Source organism: Branchiostoma lanceolatum, chromosome 8, assembly GCF_035083965.1.
Source record: "Branchiostoma lanceolatum isolate klBraLanc5 chromosome 8, klBraLanc5.hap2, whole genome shotgun sequence".
NCBI classification, from domain to species: domain Eukaryota; kingdom Metazoa; phylum Chordata; class Leptocardii; order Amphioxiformes; family Branchiostomatidae; genus Branchiostoma; species Branchiostoma lanceolatum.
The window spans coordinates 12,063,342-12,083,319 of record NC_089729.1 but is presented as its reverse complement, the minus strand read 5'-3'; the positions used below and the strand labels follow the sequence as shown (position 1 = coordinate 12,083,319).

At 39.3% G+C, this 19,978-nt stretch overlaps 1 protein-coding gene across 7 annotated transcripts in view; it reads left to right on the top strand.

The window, feature by feature from the left end:
- LOC136439660 (rab11 family-interacting protein 4-like) overlaps nucleotides 1–19,978 on the top strand; it is a 111,343-nt gene that overhangs the window by 83,223 nt on the left and 8,142 nt on the right. For 6 of the 7 annotated variants that reach the window (XM_066435156.1, XM_066435155.1, XM_066435158.1 and 3 more), the window contains 8 exons: nucleotides 4,661–4,870; nucleotides 8,417–8,473; nucleotides 9,918–9,953; nucleotides 14,279–14,375; nucleotides 15,909–16,012; nucleotides 18,375–18,465; nucleotides 18,978–19,027; nucleotides 19,649–19,730. In XM_066435156.1, the coding sequence (XP_066291253.1) occupies nucleotides 4,661–4,870; nucleotides 8,417–8,473; nucleotides 9,918–9,953; nucleotides 14,279–14,375; nucleotides 15,909–16,012; nucleotides 18,375–18,465; nucleotides 18,978–19,027; nucleotides 19,649–19,730 (727 nt within the window). The remainder of the gene's footprint in view (nucleotides 1–4,660; nucleotides 4,871–8,416; nucleotides 8,474–9,917; nucleotides 9,954–14,278; nucleotides 14,376–15,908; nucleotides 16,013–18,374; nucleotides 18,466–18,977; nucleotides 19,028–19,648; nucleotides 19,731–19,978) is intronic. The other variant, XM_066435159.1, reaches the window with a different exon arrangement.

The following is a 19,978-nucleotide window of genomic DNA, read 5'->3' as shown; positions in this document are numbered from 1 at the left end:
TATACAAGGCTAACCGATGCATCCTGGCAGCATGGATGTATGTCGTGTTTGTATAGGACAGGTTTTACGATATCGGGATGTTTCAGCACCTGGACAGTTCGACCCCTAGCCGATCATGACGATTCAGCACCAGACAACTCGGGTTATGGTTATGGTGAAAGTTAGGGTTAACATTAGGGTTCCGGTAGAGTTAGAATAAGGCTAGGGTTAAAGTTTGGTTTAGGGTTAGAGTCAGTTGTCAAACTGTCCTGGACCCATTGCCAAATCCTCCTGAACAGGTAGTGGCGAACTGTCCAGGTCCTGTTTTACCAGTGGCGGAGTGGAAAATGCATGTCGATTGAAATGCAGACAGGATAAGCCGGACAGTGTGTGGAGAGGTGTGAATATCGGGTCTTCAAAACTACATTTCTCTGTGATTGGAGCTGATGACAGTGCATTTTTAATCATTCATCAATGCAAAATGCACAGTATGTACAGTAAAATGTTATTTATCTAAAATAAACAAAATATTAGTCTAATACTAGTAATAGATGAAATAGCAAATACCCAAAATCAGTATGAATGAAAAATGCTAATAAGTGAAAAACAAGTATAGGCACAACCTATAGTAAATAACTACAGAGGATAAGTGAAATGTCACTTAAAAATCAACCCGTGATCCATAAAAACAGTCCATGCTGTGCTGTTCATACTGTGCTACAAGAAAAAAAATTGTTCTTTTATTCGCTCTCCTGTCAACATTGTTTCTCACTACCTGCTGAGAGTTATAAGATAGCACATTCAAATCAAGTATTCTATGGATGCCTCCTGGTAAGGGGTTGTGTTTTCTTACCTTGAATGTTTGAGTACTTAAAGGGCAAAGGTGCCTTGAATACCAAACACAATAAATCCTACTGAGAATATATCGAAACCTGCAGAAAGGCAGCAAGTCAGGCTGTCAGGGTCAGGTCTATTAAATCAGATCACCTGAGCCCAGTGCATGGTCGCTGTGTCTGGTGAGAGATGCTGACATTGAGCAAAGCTTGTTGCTTGCCCGTGGCCGTGCACCCAAAATCTGAGTGTGCACCTATATGTAATTTTTTACAGTAATAAAACCTGGTGATATTTGTGTACAGTTAAGTATTACGTACATATGGTATACTTGACTATTAAGTTTTAGAAAATGTATACACGTTACGTTGTTGTACATGTATATCTCATTTGGATTTTGAAGTCAGCTATAGAATTTGAAGTAATCACAGCTTTTTTTACCACGAAAATGGGTCACTCTACAGTTTTTTCTGACATGCTTCACCTAGAATATAAAATTATGTTGTGCACCCAAATTCTTTTCTGTGAAACTTAGATATTCAGATTACACCAGTACACCTATTCCAAAAAAATGAATTCTGAGCCCTGAATGGGTCATGTGATCTATTTTCACAATTTTTTATCAAATCAGAGAAATATCAATCCAAGAACCAAAAAAAATGGTGATAATGGCCTAATATGAAGGAAATCATAATAACACACAATTTATAAAAAATCACTGTATAGTCAATGACAAAGATAGTTGTTATTATATCATGATATTATATTTACATGTAGTAAGACTACTAGTAAGAGCACTCCAAAAAGTTGCCCTTCAAAGTCATAACATGACTTTCCAAATTGAAAGACGCTGGAATGTTACCTTGTTTTTGTGCCTGGCTGGCTGCATGTTGCTGAGTAGGCATGAGGGGCACTTTGAATTTGCCTGTTCAGCGGAGATGAAAGCTAAGCACATCAGAGGAGATACCTTTGGGGTTCAATAAACTCTAATTATCATAGAACAGCCAAATTTAGATACTACCATCTAAGTGAGCAACAACCTTCACTATCAATAATGATACATTTACAAATTCGTGTGACTTAATTGATTGAAATAAAAGCTACATGTACATGTAAGCGTATATGTAAGCAAAATTTGCAGGACTCGATATTTGCAGGATGCAAAATACCCACCAGTCCTCTAATTTTCAGAAAAACGTTTGAATTTTTTAATGAGCAACTCGCAATTCTGCAAGCTTTTCAATTACAAAAGTGCTAGCCTAGTAGAATTGTAAAATACTGTGTTATACAAATACGTAGTTGGAGAAAAGTTCAACAGCCAGTGATTCATGTTGATTTGTAGTGCTTTTTTTAATTCATCCGGTTTTTCTCCAATCCTCATATTTACATCATCATAGTCACTAAAATTACGAAGTTCTTATGAATTATGAAGTGTCTGCTATCTATTTCATTATCAAGAGTTGTCAAAGCATTTCAAAACTTAAGATTAAAGGATATATATTACTAGTAGGGACTGATTCTGATAGCTCCAACTGAAAGTGTAATTTCCTTTTCACCAAGAACTCCTCACTGATAAGGAAGACGTATGAAGCGTGGGTACATTTTGGACAGGTAGACATGGATAATTTATTGTTTATGGTAGAGAGGGTGAAAGGTGTGATGGAATTGTGAAGGAAATTTGCCACAAGAGTCCTGCGAAGTTTTGATTCTAAGATTGATTTGGGCTTTCGGAAAGATTACGGACGGCTGTACGCTCTCAGGGTGATAATTATATTCAAGTTGAAGATTGTTGCTTAATCCTTTAAGATAAGGTACAGATGAAATTAGAATGCTGAACAGCATTTTGATAAATGAAATGAAACTTTTCTGTCTTGACATTTACACAAACAGAGTCTGAGTATATAGTTATGATATGTCGAAAACAAATTTAAAGAATTTGAAAGGTTTTAAAGTCTCTGACAACTAATGATCTTTTTTTTCGTCCTCTTGCTTTATATTTCACATTTTCTAAATTTCCTGTTACAGAGCAGAGAAGGGACACATTTTATGATGACAACCTGAGCCTGAATGATAGCAAACAATGAAAATGAATTAGAAGTGGATTTTACTATAACAATAATTGTACATACTGCATTAGGGTAAAAGCAATGCCCGAGGACTTTTTCCACAATGATACCTTCCATCGCTTTTGAAAAAGGACTGGAAGAGTGTTGATCTAAGAAAGGTTATGGTTCAAGCCTGGGTGCCATATGAAAAGGCCACTGTAATGTCATTCTTTAAAGCAAACTATCTTTAGAATCATAATAATAATTATCTTAGGTTACTGAAATACAATAATTATTTAAAGTCTCTGCATAAGGGACTTTCTTTCATCCAGTAGAAGAGAGCTTTTGTGCTTCTTTTTAAGACAATTGCATATATACGATCTTTAATAGGTATAGAAATATAGAATTGCCACTGTCTTAAATCCACCGTCATAAAAGAAAGGTATTATTGAAATAATTTTTTTTATATAACACTTGGCAAGGCATATATTAGCAACTGTTAGGAACAGACATGTGGCATTAGGTAAATAGGCTTTATTTGCTAGCTATAGTTGCTATGCTCACTCTCCCGGGGCAGTTGAACCCTTCTGATTGAAAAGAATAACACAAGCTGAGTCCCAGGAAACGGTCTAACCAGCAAACGTTATCCCCACCTGTAGCATTTGAAAGAACCTTGTACGCTCGCTGGAAATGGGCCTTTATTTGTCAGTTGTCATGGCAATATCACTCTCTCTCAGCACGTCATGCAGAAGTCTCCTCTGATGAAATACATGTAAGACCAGTCAACTCGGTTCTTGGAAACTGTAATCAGCCAGCGTCCCTGGGAGATGCGTTTCCATAAGGATGGTCCAGGCATAGAGTTAAGTGACATTCAAGAAGGCACCGTACAATGTATGTTACACAGACCTGCTTTCTCAGCTGTTTTGTAGGCTGCAGCACTTAACAGGTGTCTGTAATATTCAGCTATCTGTACATTTTGGTAGGTTAAGTGTTGAGATGCCTTCGTCATTGCACAGGCCTAAATATTCCATCATCCATATTTTTGGTATCAGTGTTTTTCTGTGTTGCATCAGTTCGAGGGAATGTACTGTAAGACATTTAATGCTTTCTTCACTCACTTTCAAGTTATTGTACTTCAGCATTCATTGGTGCTGTCAGACTCTAACACTGTTTTACTTATTATAGACTGGAACTTTCAAATTGAGCGCTTAAATGTTGAGAATGTTTTTCGTCCCAATGAGCAAATATATATATGAATGGTTTATTCTTGTCATTTCATGACACAAACATACAAAGGCAGCCTATCAGCTGAACTGAGGTATGTCTTACAAACAGTTTAAAATCAAACAGATATACCTACATTAAAACATCACATATCTTAATTAACAAGACTCAATTTAAAATATCTACTTACTAAGTGCTTTGTTATTGAGAAGGTCAACCAGGTACGGTAGAGTAGTTTTTCTATATCTACCTGTTCTACATTTGAATTGCGTTAACTGGTATTTAGACCTAAGGTTCTTGCCATGGAGACTCACACGGATCAGTCCCTGGATGGAGGGACGGGTCCTGGAGACAGCCTTATGTTATATACACAATCAATGATGTTGACCTTGTCTTTTTTGCAACAAGTTTTAACTGTAATTTCCAACAGAAAACACCAATCTTTGTCAGACTTTGATATTTGGGTAACATAGTCCAATTTTTTGTGTTGGAAATTACAGTTACAACTTGTTGCAGAATGATTTCTGAACACACATGAACTTTGAAGGCTTGCTAAGACCTTGTCTTCTGTTTGACTGCAGGTACACACACCACCACCACCCTTCCTCGCTCATGTCAGAGAGCACGTACGGCGAATACGAGCCGGAGGAAGAGCGGTTCGAAGACTTCGGGGAGGCTGATGACGTCGGCGACGACGACATCCCTGAGTCCGACATGACGGAGAGCGCGACCGAGGAGGACCAACCAGAGCAGCACCCTGACCTGCCCCCACCCACACCGCCCCCTATGAAGTGAGTGTGGTACTGCAGGACAAAACTGCACAGCTTGTATTATGAAGTCTCATTCGTTGGTTGGAAAGTGTTTTATAGAATTTTATGTACAGTCAAACCTGTCTGTACTGACAAGTAAACAGAATTTGAGTAGACAGGTTTAAGTACAGATGGCTGCTTTAAATAGGATTCTTGACACTTGGGTTTGGAGAAATTGAAGGGACCACCAAAATGAAAGTACATGCATGTGCATGTAATGCAGCATGTTTTGTTGGTTTCGACCTGTTCTATGAAAAGGAAATCTGTAGTGACCACTTATGACAAGGGACAGATGGTCACTAATGTGGACATTTCTTAATGCTTGGAATAAATTGGGAAAATGGCAAGATCTACAAAAGTCATGACTGTACAATAATGGCCAGGTGGCCTTTTTTCAATGGTCAGGTGGTCACTTAGTACAGGTTTGACTGTATGATATTTGCCTTTCTGGAGAGAATTTGCTTTGAAGGCGGCCATCAAGTGGCTGGGTAATGATATTAGCTTATGATAAAAATACTCAGAAATCTGTATTCAACTTTCATCTCCCGTTTTTTATGCCTTTGAAATGTCGGTTTCGCTGTTCCTCACTTTGATTCAATTCTTCTTGCATTCTGATCAAAGTCGGTAAGCTCTTTGAAGGGTTAACCAACCAGAAACGGCTCCTAGACTATCTCTGCAGCATAGAAATAGAATGGCCTATGAGATCCTGAGGAATCAGCCTTATATACAATGGATATAGTGATACGCAGTTTCATTCATGATTGAACTTAATGGCATGAAGCTTTCAAAGGGATGCAGCATATCAACCTTTTTGTATGAATGGCTGGGAAAGTGTGCCCCTTTGCCAGACCCCACTTTATCTATTTTGCACAGGATGGCTGGAAGAGTGCACTTTTGAAAGAGTATTTTTGCTGTGCGCAGCCCCTTGTGATTATATGTACATGTACATGGCGGAAAGCAATAACCTTGGAATGAGAAAAGTTTTCCCCAAGGTACATAGTATTACAGAAGAGCTAAAAATGCTACCTTAAGTTTTCAAAGTTCTTTCAGTTGAACCATGGGAAAGGAGAGCTTTGAATTTCTCAAATAGATGTGAGAAAAATCTGCATTCTGGCACAGTAACAGCGTTTCATTCCACAAACACCAAATCTTCATGGTTTTTCTTCACAGCGTGGCTAATCCATTTTTGGCCTGCTTCCTGGACTTGGAATTTCAATACATCTTCAAAAGGCTGTTTCAGGCCTGAGTTCCCATCATCCGCCACCCGTGCATTAAAGAGATCGCTGCCGATGCTCTCTGCCATCAAGCTGCATGGAAATAAGAGCCCTCCTGTTCCCCGGCACTTAGTGTTAATGTAGGGTGGGACCTGATATGGTCGGCGTGAATGTCAAAGAGTCTCCCTGCTGAACCATTCAGACGATCGAGGAAACTTTCTCCAGACAGGTGCAACACACCTGTTCCATGTAGCAGGTTTAAGGAAAAAGAGTCATTTTGGAATTACTACCAGGTGTTTAGGCCAAGTCCTCATGATGACTTGGCCTAAACACCTGGTAGTAATTTATTATTCTAAAATGAACATCTGATCAACAAAAGAGTACTTTGCAGCTGTGGGCTAGAATTGCATATTACCTTTTTTTACAAGCTTTTGAAATTGTTTTCATAAAACTTTAAACAGTTCATAACATTATCGTACATACAAACATTTATGGTAAATATTTGATGGTCACAACATTGTTATTCTCAGATCTAGAGATATTAGAACATCTATATGTGTACCCCAGTTACTGCTGTTTTACGATCCACAATGAATAATTCGCAGACATGTAACAAGGCTTGCTCAGTCTAATTTGATTACGTGTCATTGCCATTCTCCACAAGCACTGTTTAATGGAACGTTCTGCAAAAGGTCAATATCTTTTATCGCAGCCGCGCACGCTGCCTCGTAAACATGCGACGAGCAAGCATGCGTAATGTAAAGGGCACGCACCAAGGAACATTTGTCTAATATGCTCCTCTTAAACCCACACGTCTGCTTATAAAAGATTACCGCCAGCCCACAGACTTGTCTATTTCTCAACGTGAATCTTTTAAACATGAGGGTCTAACCCGACTGCCGAGAGACCCTGGGGGGTGAAGTTTGGCATTTGTCTTACGTTCTTCTTAAACCCATACGTCTGCTTATAGAAGATTAGCGCCAGCCCTCAGACTTGTCTATTTTTCGACGCAGACCTTTTAAGAACGTGGGTCTGACCCGAATGCTGAGAGACCCCGGGGGGTGAAGTTTTGCATTTGGCTCTTCCCGGATCAATGGACCTCACACCGGTGTGGGTTTAAGAGGGATCAAAGTGAGCCTGAGATGCTTTTAGATCAGGGCTGTCTCCAGGACCTGTCCCTCCGTCCCAGGAAATTTGCTTGTCGGGACAGAAAAAAAATCTCACCCCGCATGTCCGTCGCAAAAATGGGAACTTCATGACATAAAATTGATGCAAATGCATTTTTGTAGGCTTGAAATGACAGACTTAACAACGAAAAATAAAACATTAGATCTAAACCAATGAGTGGGACGTAAAAGAATTTAAAGCTGGAGACAGCCCTGATTTAGATCAGCTAATGTTTGCAGGGTGATGCCTGGATGGGGGTTGTGTGAAAGTGTGTTCAAAATGACAGCAGGAAATTGTTACTGAGTGCATGAGTGTCAGTTCAAATAAAGATCAAATGTTGAATATAGGAGAACATTTTTTCAAGTTCAATTCATTTCTTGCAATGGTTCCCCTTGCACATTGCAATGTTAACTTTGAATTATATTTCATTTGATTTAATATAGCTTTTGAAATACAGCCATATAGCTGATTCCTGGGCCTGATATCGTTGGCTATACATGTATACATGTATCTATTCTATTTCCATTTCTAGATGCTGCAGTTAGCTACATGTAGATAATAGTCAAGGAGCCATTTCTGAGAGAATATTTTACTCTTCACAAGACTGTCTATATTATGGAATCGATCTTCTGCTTGAATTAGTGATTTTGTACGGATAATTAAGAAGCAATGCCAACAGATTATTACTGCCTTTCTCAGCATTTTCTCAAGTTCAATCAGGCTTCTGCCCGGGCCATGGCCTAGAAATTTAGGGCCAGCCAGAACCCTTTAAGCCTTGCTTCCAACTCCCTCTTATTTCATTACATTTCATTTCATTCATCACATTTATGGATTTAGCAAAAAAACAAAGTGCTTAATATATGATACCCTCTCCCCAAAAATGTAAATGCAAAATTCAAAACTGTCGACTGAACAAGAAAATGCTCGTAAAAAAATCAACGTGAAACAAGAGGAATTGGTGTACAAGGGATCACGAAAATCTGCCTGTACAATCAATAAAACTGTAGACAAGATCGAAAATATTGCAACTCCCTCTTCTGATTCTATCCTCTTCTTCTGGTTGCAGTTCTGATACAGACAGTTCATGTTCATGACTCTAATGAATCTCTCTCTCCTCTCTTTCTGCTGTCTTTCCTCCGGTGCGTAGTGGGCACTCTGATGATGAGGGCTGGTATGGTTCCAATAGGTATTTCAGGATAATGTGGTAAGCGGAACGGTCTATGTACTTAGCATGGCGCACCTTATTGTATCATGTAGTAGATGTACTAGATACATGAATATGTCCTATGCCCCGAGTGTTTTTATGTACATTTTATTGTATTTCAGAGTCTGTAATATCCAAGCAGATATAAGCAGACTTGTTTTGTGGGTCTTTATAGTGACCCTTTTCTGCATTTCTCTCATGTGGTCCTGATGAAGTTAGAATACACAGACCTTTATCATAGAGAGATGAAGAAAGGCCATAACAAAAGACCCAGAAAACAAGCCTGACTGATACATCTGTTTTGAGATTGGTGCCTCTGCAGCAACATATTGCAATATAATTGTGACAATTTTTTTTTTGTCAGACAATACCAGAAATTACTGATAAAATGTAGTCCTTGCAGCTTAATTGCTAGAATTGATACTAAATACTGGCACTGTGTTGCACTATGATGGTCACCTCCTTTTGTTCTCTAAGTACCTCTGGGGCCTTAGAGAACAGTGGTCATTTCCAAGGTCATAAGTACAGTTTGAACATCAAGGGCATAGAACATTCCATGTATCCATCTGTACAATGTCTGGCATAGCATGCACTTTCGGTGGGCTGTATCTATGTGCTCTTATCTTTATTTTGCAGCATGGTTATCCTTCTGTTACTGCCATTGCTTAGTCTTGCCTTTTAAGTATTTGTTTTAACCATGATTTCGCTCTCTACATGTATTTGCTCATTAAAAAAGCGACATCAGTTTTACGATGCTGGCATCATGCTGCATGAAAAATGTCAACATAACATGGCATGTAAACACTAAGAATAATATGCACCCTTTTTGTGCAGTATTACTAGTCAGGAATTGTTTTTAAATGGTGGAATACAATTTGCGAAATAAATGAGTATTTAACGATATTTTCCAAAAAAAATGTCAGCCTTGTCTGCTATTTCAAACATAAGCTTGCAAATATAACATTTTGCAAGTGACATGACTTGTTGACTATTAGTACTCAGAAATCTGATTTGAGGTGCACATATAGTAGTAAGATTTTTAAAAGCCTCTTGCATTTCTATTGAAAGCACTTGAAAAACCTCAAGAGATTTTATGCTTCAATCTAAAATTGGCAGATAAAGCATTCTATTGTTCCACGCCTTATACTTTTTAACAATGACACGTGGCGTTCTGAAATATTGAAGGTTGCATGCTCGACGTGAAATTGGATACCGAAGCCGCTGGGAAGGATGGATATTTGGATCCAAAGTAATCATCAGAATTGGTGGTGTCATGCCCCCGACACAATCGTACACGAGAGCCGTCAATTTGTTCTAAAAGCCGTTACCGCCAGTACATGCCAGCGCTAGGCAGGTCTAATTTGCAGCGGGGGTTATCAATGATGGCAGGCATAAGCTGGGATAGCTGTGATCGGGTGGCTAACATGTCTGTTTTGTATTCCAGCCCACCGAGGAGAATGTCCTCCAAAGCTGTCGGAAGGTAAGCCGGAGTTTTACTATCGTAATAAAACATCCCAGCCTCACACAAATTACAGAAACAGTTGGGCAATCACAATGTGTAGTTCTGTCACAGAACTCAGCAACAATATACAGAATATGGTCAGGTATTAAAGATATTACAGGTCCATTGAAAAGCATTAATTATATTAAAAAGATTAAAGTAATGCTACTGAATGCTTTAACATAAAATTTATGTCACTGACACTAGTCCTGTACATGCACACTGTACAGATTTGAATGCTAAAATATGTGTGTGTGTGTGTGTGTGTGTGTGTGTGCGTCAATGTGCAATATTTGTTTTGGGATATTAAAAAAAACACTGCACATTGTTGTCCATAAAATGAAAGTAAAACAAAAGACATGATGAATTGATAGTTTTGTTATGAATTAAAGTTATACAGTGTAGTTACATATTAAGCACATTTACTACTGGACAGTATTGAAAAGTTATAGCCAGACCCAGTAGCAAGTGTAATGGCCTGCAGCAACTTGAATGTGCATCATTTACATGCAGTAGCCATGGAGGTGAAGAAAAGGTCTTGACCCCTTTTAAACTGTAGCCAGACTTTCTGCTTTTGAATGCCGCAGTGTAACTTTCTGTAATGACGATCATATGTCAACATTTAGTGAACGCACTTAAACCCATCGCGCTCCAGACATGAATTTTCATGACCAAACTTATGGCACTTAAATGAAAAATGCTATCCCAGGGTTGTCTCCAGTGCTTTTCCGTCCCTCTTATTGTTTGGGAGCCAATGCTGTTGAAATTTTGTTGTTGAATCTGATTGTCATCTCCAAAAAAGACATTTTCATCATTTCATGTCATGAAGTTCAGAGTTTTTGGACATGTACAGATGGGGTGACATTTAACTTTCCAACAAGCAAGTCTCCGGGAAGGAGGGACAGGTCCTGGAGATAGCCCTGCTATTGCATACCTCTCAAATATGATTCATAACCGTGCCAGTGTTTTAGAACCTCAGGAATAATTCTAAAATTAAAGTAAGACTACCTCGAAGTTCAATAATGCAAGACTTAGTATTAGCATTTCAGTGCTCTGCATCAGAGAACTGTAATTGCAGTGAAGGATACAGGATTGTGACAACCATAGGTGTCTGTCACTTCAAATTAGGTCATCTCATTTCAGAGTCACTTATCAAATAGTAACATCGTTTGCCATTTAGAGAAGTCATAGGATGGAGGTCAAAAATTCATTCTCAAAGTTGTGACTGTGAATGATAAATTATGACATACTTCTAGCCCTAACATCATCCTAACTATGAATTATGAAGAAGATGCCACCCTTTGAGGCATTGTCAAAACTCTGTGATATCTTATTAGAGCAGAAGCTCTCTTTGGTGATAAGAGTTCAAAAGGTTGTTTTCTTGAAGAGGCTTGAGGCACAAATCATGTTCAACTTTGTTCTGCCTTGTTACCCTAGGGAAATATACTGGTGGGTGATCTAGAAGAAGACCGGAGGTCGTAACCATAAGTCATGCACCCTTTAGACAGAGTAACGTGGAAAAGTAGGAAAAGCTTTTAGTAAGATAATGAGCACAGTCTACTGTCATCAGAGTTGCATGATTTTTTGCATATTAAATGAATTTTTGCAGTCTGTAACAGTTACTTGTGAATGACTCTTATTTGGCTGGTAGAGACTAATAATCAGTCTATTTTTCGAATTGAATGGAAATAATTATAAATTTTTAAAGCAATTGAAATGAATGTTGGGTTGGGCCATTTTGCTTGCCATTAGACTGACAGTCTTCAGCTTTGAAAAGTAAAAACTCAGCAAAATCCTTAGATAAGAGAAACATAAAATTTTGCCAGACACATTTTGTATGACACTGTATGTACATGTATGTAACTATCTGTTATCTTTTTTTGTTTCATTTTTGTCCAGTGAATGGATGCAGCTATAATACATGTACATGATTAGAAAACCTGTCCCAGATATACGTACCCTGCTTTACACGTTACATTTTTGTCCAGTGCACTGTCATACATGTATGTTACTGCACAGTTAAACTGTAGCTCACTCACCCATCACTGTACCCTCTCTATGAACCCAGAGACACAATTACACTGCACGGAAACTTTTATCATCACTCCACCCGGAGATTTACACCTAGCCAGACAGCGTTACACATTTCCCTGCGGATGTCCATCCCTATCAGGCTGTCAGGCTAGTATCTCCCCCTCCCAGCTGAATGTGGCGGGCATGTTTATGATGTTCAAACCTGCGCCAATGTCTGCCAGGGCTCAAAATTCACATTTTTGGGAATAGGTACACAAGTGAACTTGTCCTAATATCTGGATGCACAGAAAAAGTTTGGTTGCGCTTGATAATCTATTAAGATAAGATGTCAGCAGAACATTATTATAATTCTTTTAACAGTCTCTGAACTGCAACTGCTGACTTCAAACCATTTAGGAATGCAACAAAGTTTTTATTATTTTTCTTGACAGTTCAAATGTCAAGGATATTCTGTATACTAGACTAATTGTTGCCATTGTGATATCTTTTAGGTAACCCTACACAAATATCTCTAAGGTGCATTAGTGCTAGCCTGGGTGCCATCCTTCGTAGCAACCTGGCTGGCTCAATCTTTTGGCTTGCATCAGGCTTTAAAGCAAGCAAAACTATCAAGCCAGTGGTTACTACGGAGGATGCCACCCAGGCTACACATGTGCACCCACAGTCAAAAATTTAGCGCACAGCTGCAATTGTGGGTGCACAAAGCTGCATCAATTTTGCACCCAGTATTTCCATCCCCGCTACGGCTGACAGGTTTATGGGTGTACATGATGTTCTGAGCTCAGCTATCCCAAGGCTACGGTAAATGGAGCAGCCTCGCTATCTCCTGTCGCCAGGGATGAGCGGAAATTACTGGTCATCATTTAGGAGAACTGACGGCCGTGAACCCTTAAGGAGGACGATGATGGGTTTCCTCTTTCTTGAAGACTTTTATAGCGTCTTGAGTTGTTGGGAGGAAATCCGTCTTTAGTTCGGAGTAGGGTGAATTGTTGCAGCTGAAATGTGTGCTGTCTGGTGTTAGGGTTGATTTTGTAGCATTTTTTTTGTCTACAAAAGTTTGGAACATCTAAAACATAATTCTACCAGGGTACATAATCCCACCACCCTTCTTCTTCTTCTCAGGTCACCACTGCTCCCACTCCAGTACTTGCACAGGCTAACTTTAAAATGCAATACCCATTCAATTCCACAGACTTGCCCTGATTTATATTACTGTAGACTGGTATAAAGTTACATGTAGTCATACATTACAAGATGTACAGGTCTTTGAATGTCATACAGTTTTTATACTTTTAGCCAGTCACTGCGTGTGAAGCTACTGTAGTGTGTTATAACATAAAACTGGTTTATTGCCTCATTAAACAGATAAAGATACGGGTACATTTTCCCTGCTGTTATATAAAAAGCATAAAGTATTTTTTAGACAGGGTTGTAAAAAATGATGCACTGAGGCTATCTTTGTTCGGGTACAGCCGCTAGGTTTTCTTTACAACTCTCTGGTGGAAAGAGACATAAAAGTTGTTTTACAGTATTGGTAACACATGTCAGTTCTACTGAAGAGGCACATCTGATACTGCGTTTGAAGAGCCTGTAAAAGTCTGGGGTGTGTCATAAAATGTTTGAAGTATCGGTGCTTCATCTCTGCCTCTGTCAGTTACTGTAAGAGTAGTACACTCAGCACGTAGCCTAAGTTGGATGATATATTGTACCAGACTGTACTTTTCTTGATAACACTGTATCGTGTACATGAAAGCAGCACTGCATTATGATTTATCGATTTTTGTCCTTACAAAGGTCGCAAATGTTTTCATTCAACCCCTTTGAAAAATAAAACTCCCCTTCCAGCCATATCTTCAGTATAATATCGGGGTCCATCTCTGCTGCAACTTGTGAGGAAACTTCAGTGAAAATGAAGTTAAACTTTGAACCATTGCAAGGGAGTGGACTCACTGAATTTTTGATAAGAATAGAAAATAATGGTCTACCATGTTTCCTTGCATTGGAAAAAGTTGAGCCTTTTCTATAATCCTTAAAGACGTACCGACACATGAAGTTCAATCTCTTTTCCACAAGTTCCGAAGAGAACTCCATCTCTTATCTACTCACATGCAGATGATACAAGCACGGATGAAGAGGGGAGGAAGGAGAACACCTGGGGTTGATAAGGGAAGGGAGTATAGGGAAGCAGAGGTCACTAACACTGATCGGAAAAAAAATGGTATTTCCTTGCTCCCAGTCACAATAACAACTTGTTCTTTCGTTTTGTGCAGTCACTTGTTGGGGAGGCATAACCACCTGCTCCACAGCACCAGTATAGAACTGGGCGAGGACGAGGCTGACAGAACGGAGGATGAACTGGCTAACAAGGTAACTTACATCAAACAGCTTTACAGGAATCATACAGAGCTACATGTAATGTTAAAAGCAATACATCCCCTTTCTTACATGGTAATAGGATGTGAATGACACAAAAAAAGAAGTTTTAAAAATGGCTCCAAACGGTGACACATTCAAACAGATATACAGAAATTAGAGCTATTAAAACGTCTTCGCCTCCTTTCTCACATTGGTGATTTAGTAGTCTTCTTTTTATTTCTTTAATTTCTTTATTTCTTTATTCGAATTCATCACAATCTGAAAGAGAAGGCAAAACAGGTGGGACATGGCCAAACCATCTTGGACAAATGCCCAGGTATATCTGGTCACATACAGACAATGTACAACAGCTACACAGAATGATGTAACAGGGCCATTAGAAGCAGTATGCCTCCTTTCTCCAGGCATTACTGGGAAGACATTAAGGATGGTGAAGACTGTAAACTTGGTAAAATGAATGGCACAAAAATGCTGCAAAAAATGGAAGAATGACCAGCTAACAAGGTAACCCTAACAGCTTTACAGATGTAACAGGGCCTTTAAGATTATTTTGTCTACCTACTCAAGTCGTTACTGGAGTTAGGGAAGACATAAAGGACAGTAAAGATAGTCAGATTGTTAAGCTGGGTAGTTAAGAATATGAATGGCGCATTAAGTGTTACATAATGACTCCAAAAGGACATCCACTGTAAGTTGAATTGAAACTCATGTTTTTATGACCATAAAGACTGCTCTTACCTTTGATTGACCCAGAACAAAATAAAAATATGAAGTATGCCTCTGGGCTGTTTGACTTTCTGTACACTAAAACTGTTGCTGGAAATAATAATTCTGTTTTATGTATTTTTCCCTAACTTTGACTATTCTAAAGTTTTTACTAGCACATCTACGATGAAGCAAATATCCCCAAGCAAGTGGAAAATTAGAATATTTTTTTTTTGAATGATTCCATGGGAATCTGAGTTTCAGGTAGTTTTATGATGAAATCCAATCTCTCTATATATGTATACAGTGAGTGATTATAACTGTATTCTTAATTTCCTTTTATTGACCCTGGAATGATGATGATGGTAATGTGTACATGTTGAGTCAACCTATTGTGTGTTGTTACTGGATTTTGTACTTACTCATCATTTCTTGTTTTGGGCTCTCGGACCACTGGCAAATACCAAGATGACACTTACAATGTTAATGGCAGCATAGATATAGCCTGGAGTCCAGCCTTAGTATCTTTGACTTGCTCCCGACATCCGCTAGCCGCCAGCAAATGTTGGGCGTTGGCCAAAGCTAACAAGGCTGGACTTCAGACTAGCACAGATAGAGACAGTCTGATTACATGCAGATTTAATACATGCAGATTGAATACATACAGATCCATAAACATCTCTAGGTCAGGTATTCCTGTACAGACAGACAGACATCTGTCTATAGCCTCCATAGATCGAGTAGCTAATCTTCCTACATCATATGATAATTCAGATTTCTAAGTCCGACTCCTTAAACCTCCCTTCCTTCCTTCTCCAGGTGCACAAACTGCAATCTCAGGTAAGCGAGCTGGAGGAGGACCACCTGTACAAGAACGAGCAGGAAGTCAGACTCAGGAACGAAAATGCTGCTTTACAAGAAAGGTGAGGAGATACACCTTATGTCTACGTGTGTGATTTATGTCATACCTGGGCCATGAAAACGTTCGGTATGGGTGTTCCAGACCGGGTCATAACTTGGATTATCACACGGGCTTCTACTTTTATCACATGGGCTTCCATCAAATGATTCGAATGATGATGAATGATTCGAATGGCGCTTTGAGTGTGCAGGTTGCACTCCTATCGAAAATTTGAATACTGTATTTGGACGTTGCAATCGATGTTGTTACAAGTTTTTTTTCTGCCGACACACAATTTTCTCAACTTTTGTTGGCGAAGTTTTTATTGAAATGTATTCTTATTATGGTAGGTATGACATAAATGAAATACAACACTGTGTATTCTGCATCACCCTCGGTCCCAGCCCTTCCGCAGGTCTGGTTGGAACCTCGGGCGAAAAGGAGTACACCTTGTTGTATTCTATACATCTAGCCTGACTAAATCACTTATGAGAGCATTCCAAATTTCCAATCCTATTCATTTATGCATGCGTGTATGTGCTAACAATGAACTTTGTCAAAGTTCACGCTCTGTTAGAACTGCTGGTTACCTTGGTGCTACAGGATGTTATAACTGGTTTACACAGTGACAAGTCTTATCACTACGTAAAGAACTCATACCATCCTCCACTTAAGGAAACCTGAGTTCTATTGATATTTCTCCTGGCTTAAAAATGAACGGCAACGAAAGCTGTACTCTCCTTGGTGCTGAATCCTTGTTTGTTGTTATGGTTTTTGCCTTCATGTGATTGCCGTCTGTTTATTGGCTTGCTGTGCAGGTTTCAGTTTCATTAGCAAATTTTTATGGAATACTAAATGATTGCAGACGACGGTGTGCCTCAGAAATATATTTCTAGGGGATATTATCACACCTAGACAGTGAACATAGGACATATACGTTGTGCTCTTTTGATTTTCATGAGGCCCGTATAGTCTGTGTGCAGTATCCTTAAACACTATCCACTACATGGCTTGGCACCATGTCTAAAGCATGACCTGTATTAATTGTGCAAAGTCAACCTGGTTGGCGATCAAGTCAAATCAGAGCTTCTAAATGACAACATTTTGTGATCGCCCCATTCCCAGTCATTCCCACCTACCCATTAGCAACTAGTGGCTCCCATTTGGGAAATTACGCTCTAAAGTGAAAGCCAATTCCTATTTGCACGGATTTCCGCTAAAAATTGGTCGTGCATAGCTGATATGTCAGTGGTTGCTCAGAGGTGTCATGTGGTTGTGCTTTAGTTGGTTATTGTCGTTTGGATGTGACCAGCATGTCCCTGTACTTGTGGCTGCTGTCGTGTTCCCTGCCCTTCCTGTTGATCTGTGTTCTCCACGGTTGCTATGAGCTGTTCCATCTGCACCAGAGGGCACAAAGGTCAGCTGAGGGATGTAGAGGGAGGGGGGCATATACATTGTAGGCTTCCTGTGTAGCTGCTGTCTTGCTGATCTGCCTTGTTCATGGTCAACTGGAGGGTTTAGAGAAGGGGGGATTTTGTAGTCTTTATGTGCTCTCTTGTTGATCTACCTTCTCCATGGTTGCTATGAGCTGTTCATCTGCACCAAAGGGCACAGCTGAAGGTTTTAAAGAGAGAGTGGGGGTTATTTTTGTAGGCTTTACGTGTAGCTTCCCTCTTGTTGATTTGGGTTCTTTACGGTTGCTATGAGCTGTTCATCTGCACCAAAGGGTACAGCTAAAGGGTTATGAAGGAGGGAGGGTTGGGGGATTTGTTAGACTTTATGTGTTAGTAGTCTTGCAGATCTGCCTCCTCCAACTCTGGACCTCTCAGTTGAGAGACAAAGTTGCTCACCCCTAGATCACACCTACTACATTGTGTAGTATGTGCTGTTGAACTCTGGTCACACTGTCGTTGCTGATAAATATGACTGAGACTCACCCTGCCCTCTCTAGTTTAGGTGACTTTGGTTATTATGATAAGTGCCAGTTGTTCTAGGAGGCTGTGCTTGTGACGGGGTTCAATCATTTGTGTTGCACATTTCAACACACTCAACCTCTTGCATTGTTGTGTTGTATTTGATTAAGGCCACACCAATTTGATTTCTTGGTTCTCGGGAATTTTTATGTAACAATTCAGCAAGCGGACATCATGAAGACAGAGGGTTTGGAGGAAAACTGGCGCCTAACTCTGTTTACTCCCTAAAGATGTGCATACCAAGATGCAGACTTCCCCCCTCAGTCTGTTTTCATGTTGATATTCCAATCTAACACTGTTTGTAAAACTCTGAGAACCAAGAGATCAATTTGTAATGGCCTATGGTACTGTTTTTACGTAGAAGTTTTGTTTATTCTGTGGTCTAATCAGTTCTCATTTCTGTGTCTTCAGAATAAACCTACTAGAAGAACAGCTCAGAGATGTAGAAGTCAAGGCCCAGGAAAATCTGGAGGAAGAGAGAAGACAACATAGGGAAGCCATGGTAGGATTTTCAATCAAGATTTTTTTTTCTTGGCAAATGACAAAGAAATACATTGAATATACACAGCATCATCCTAAAAGGGCTACATTGTAAAACAAGTGTTTTTGGAATATTTGTCAATGTCAATATGCATTATGACAAGAGATAGGAATGCTTGTGCTTGCATTACAATACAGTGTTCAATATACAGACTTGATTGTGGAATCCTCATCATGCATCTTTTTCTTTGTCCGAGTTTCTTCCCCAAGAAAAACAAAATCAGGATTGACCTAACAGGTCCTACATTAAGTAAGGGTACTACGATAGCAAGGAAAAAATTTAAATACAGAATGGCTCCAATATCTGCCCTGCCACATTACTTTTTTCTTTTGCCTTGAACAGCTTAAAAGATGATGAGAATACATTTTATCCTTTTCTGGATAGACCACATTATCATTTTGTAGGTTGTACAATACACATGGAAAACGGATACTATGTGACTTAAAGTGACCCCGATTTTTTCTTCTTTCCAGGCAAAACAAGAGAGAGATTTGAGAGACGACATAGATCTACTATCCAATAGGTACGTTCCTACCTTTTACCGATGCTCACTTTTAAAGAGCGAGTGTCCTTCAGATAAATGGGCTGTTGAGTGCGCTGAAGCCTCTGGCATTAGCAGGACCGGTAATGGAGGCTTAATGGCTATGAGTTGTGGGCTCAACAGGGATCAGGTTTTACATATAGTACCCCATTAGTTGTACAGGTCTTAGTGTAGAGAATACTTTCATTCACACTGATTTGTATGACTGTGTTTCAGTCTGCATGCGGCATGTTGGCGATTATTTTTAACCCCTGTTTTCAGCATGTTCAGGAGAAATCAGATTCATTTTATACATCAGATCATGTGTACAAGACATACTCTTTTACAAGATTCAGATTCAGAAGATACTTCCTTTTTTTGTTAACATGAATTGATACAATTTTATATGTATAGACGATGTATGGTAAATTTTCAAGATATGTTCATTGTGTTTTCCTTATTTGATAATTGCATACAGTTATCGGCTGATGCATTTGGTTACCTTTGGGTTAAGAAGGCGCACTCTGGTTTGCTTTATGTTCTTGCAATGAATATACTAGGTACCCTTTTATGTCATGTTTTGTAACAAATGTCCCATGACCTTGTGTCTTCCTTTTGTAACAGAGCAACAATGCTGGAAGAAGAAAACTCTAGACTAAAAGAAGACATTCCAAGGTACAAGTCAACAATAGAGAGGTTGAAAGAGGTGAGCTGTTGTGTGTTTTTTTCTGTCTCTGGACCTGAAATTACATGAATTGTCTCCAGTAAGATCGCAGTTCAAATGCCTGTCTGTCTGTGATACACATAGCTAGGTAACTTCCCATAAAATCTTAAAATACTGCTTCTTAGCCAATACTGTACAAAAGGATCCCAAGAGAAAACAGTTATTAGGCTGTTCTTCTCCATTTTTGATTAACAACATGATGATTTTCACACCCCTTTGCTATAAGCAAG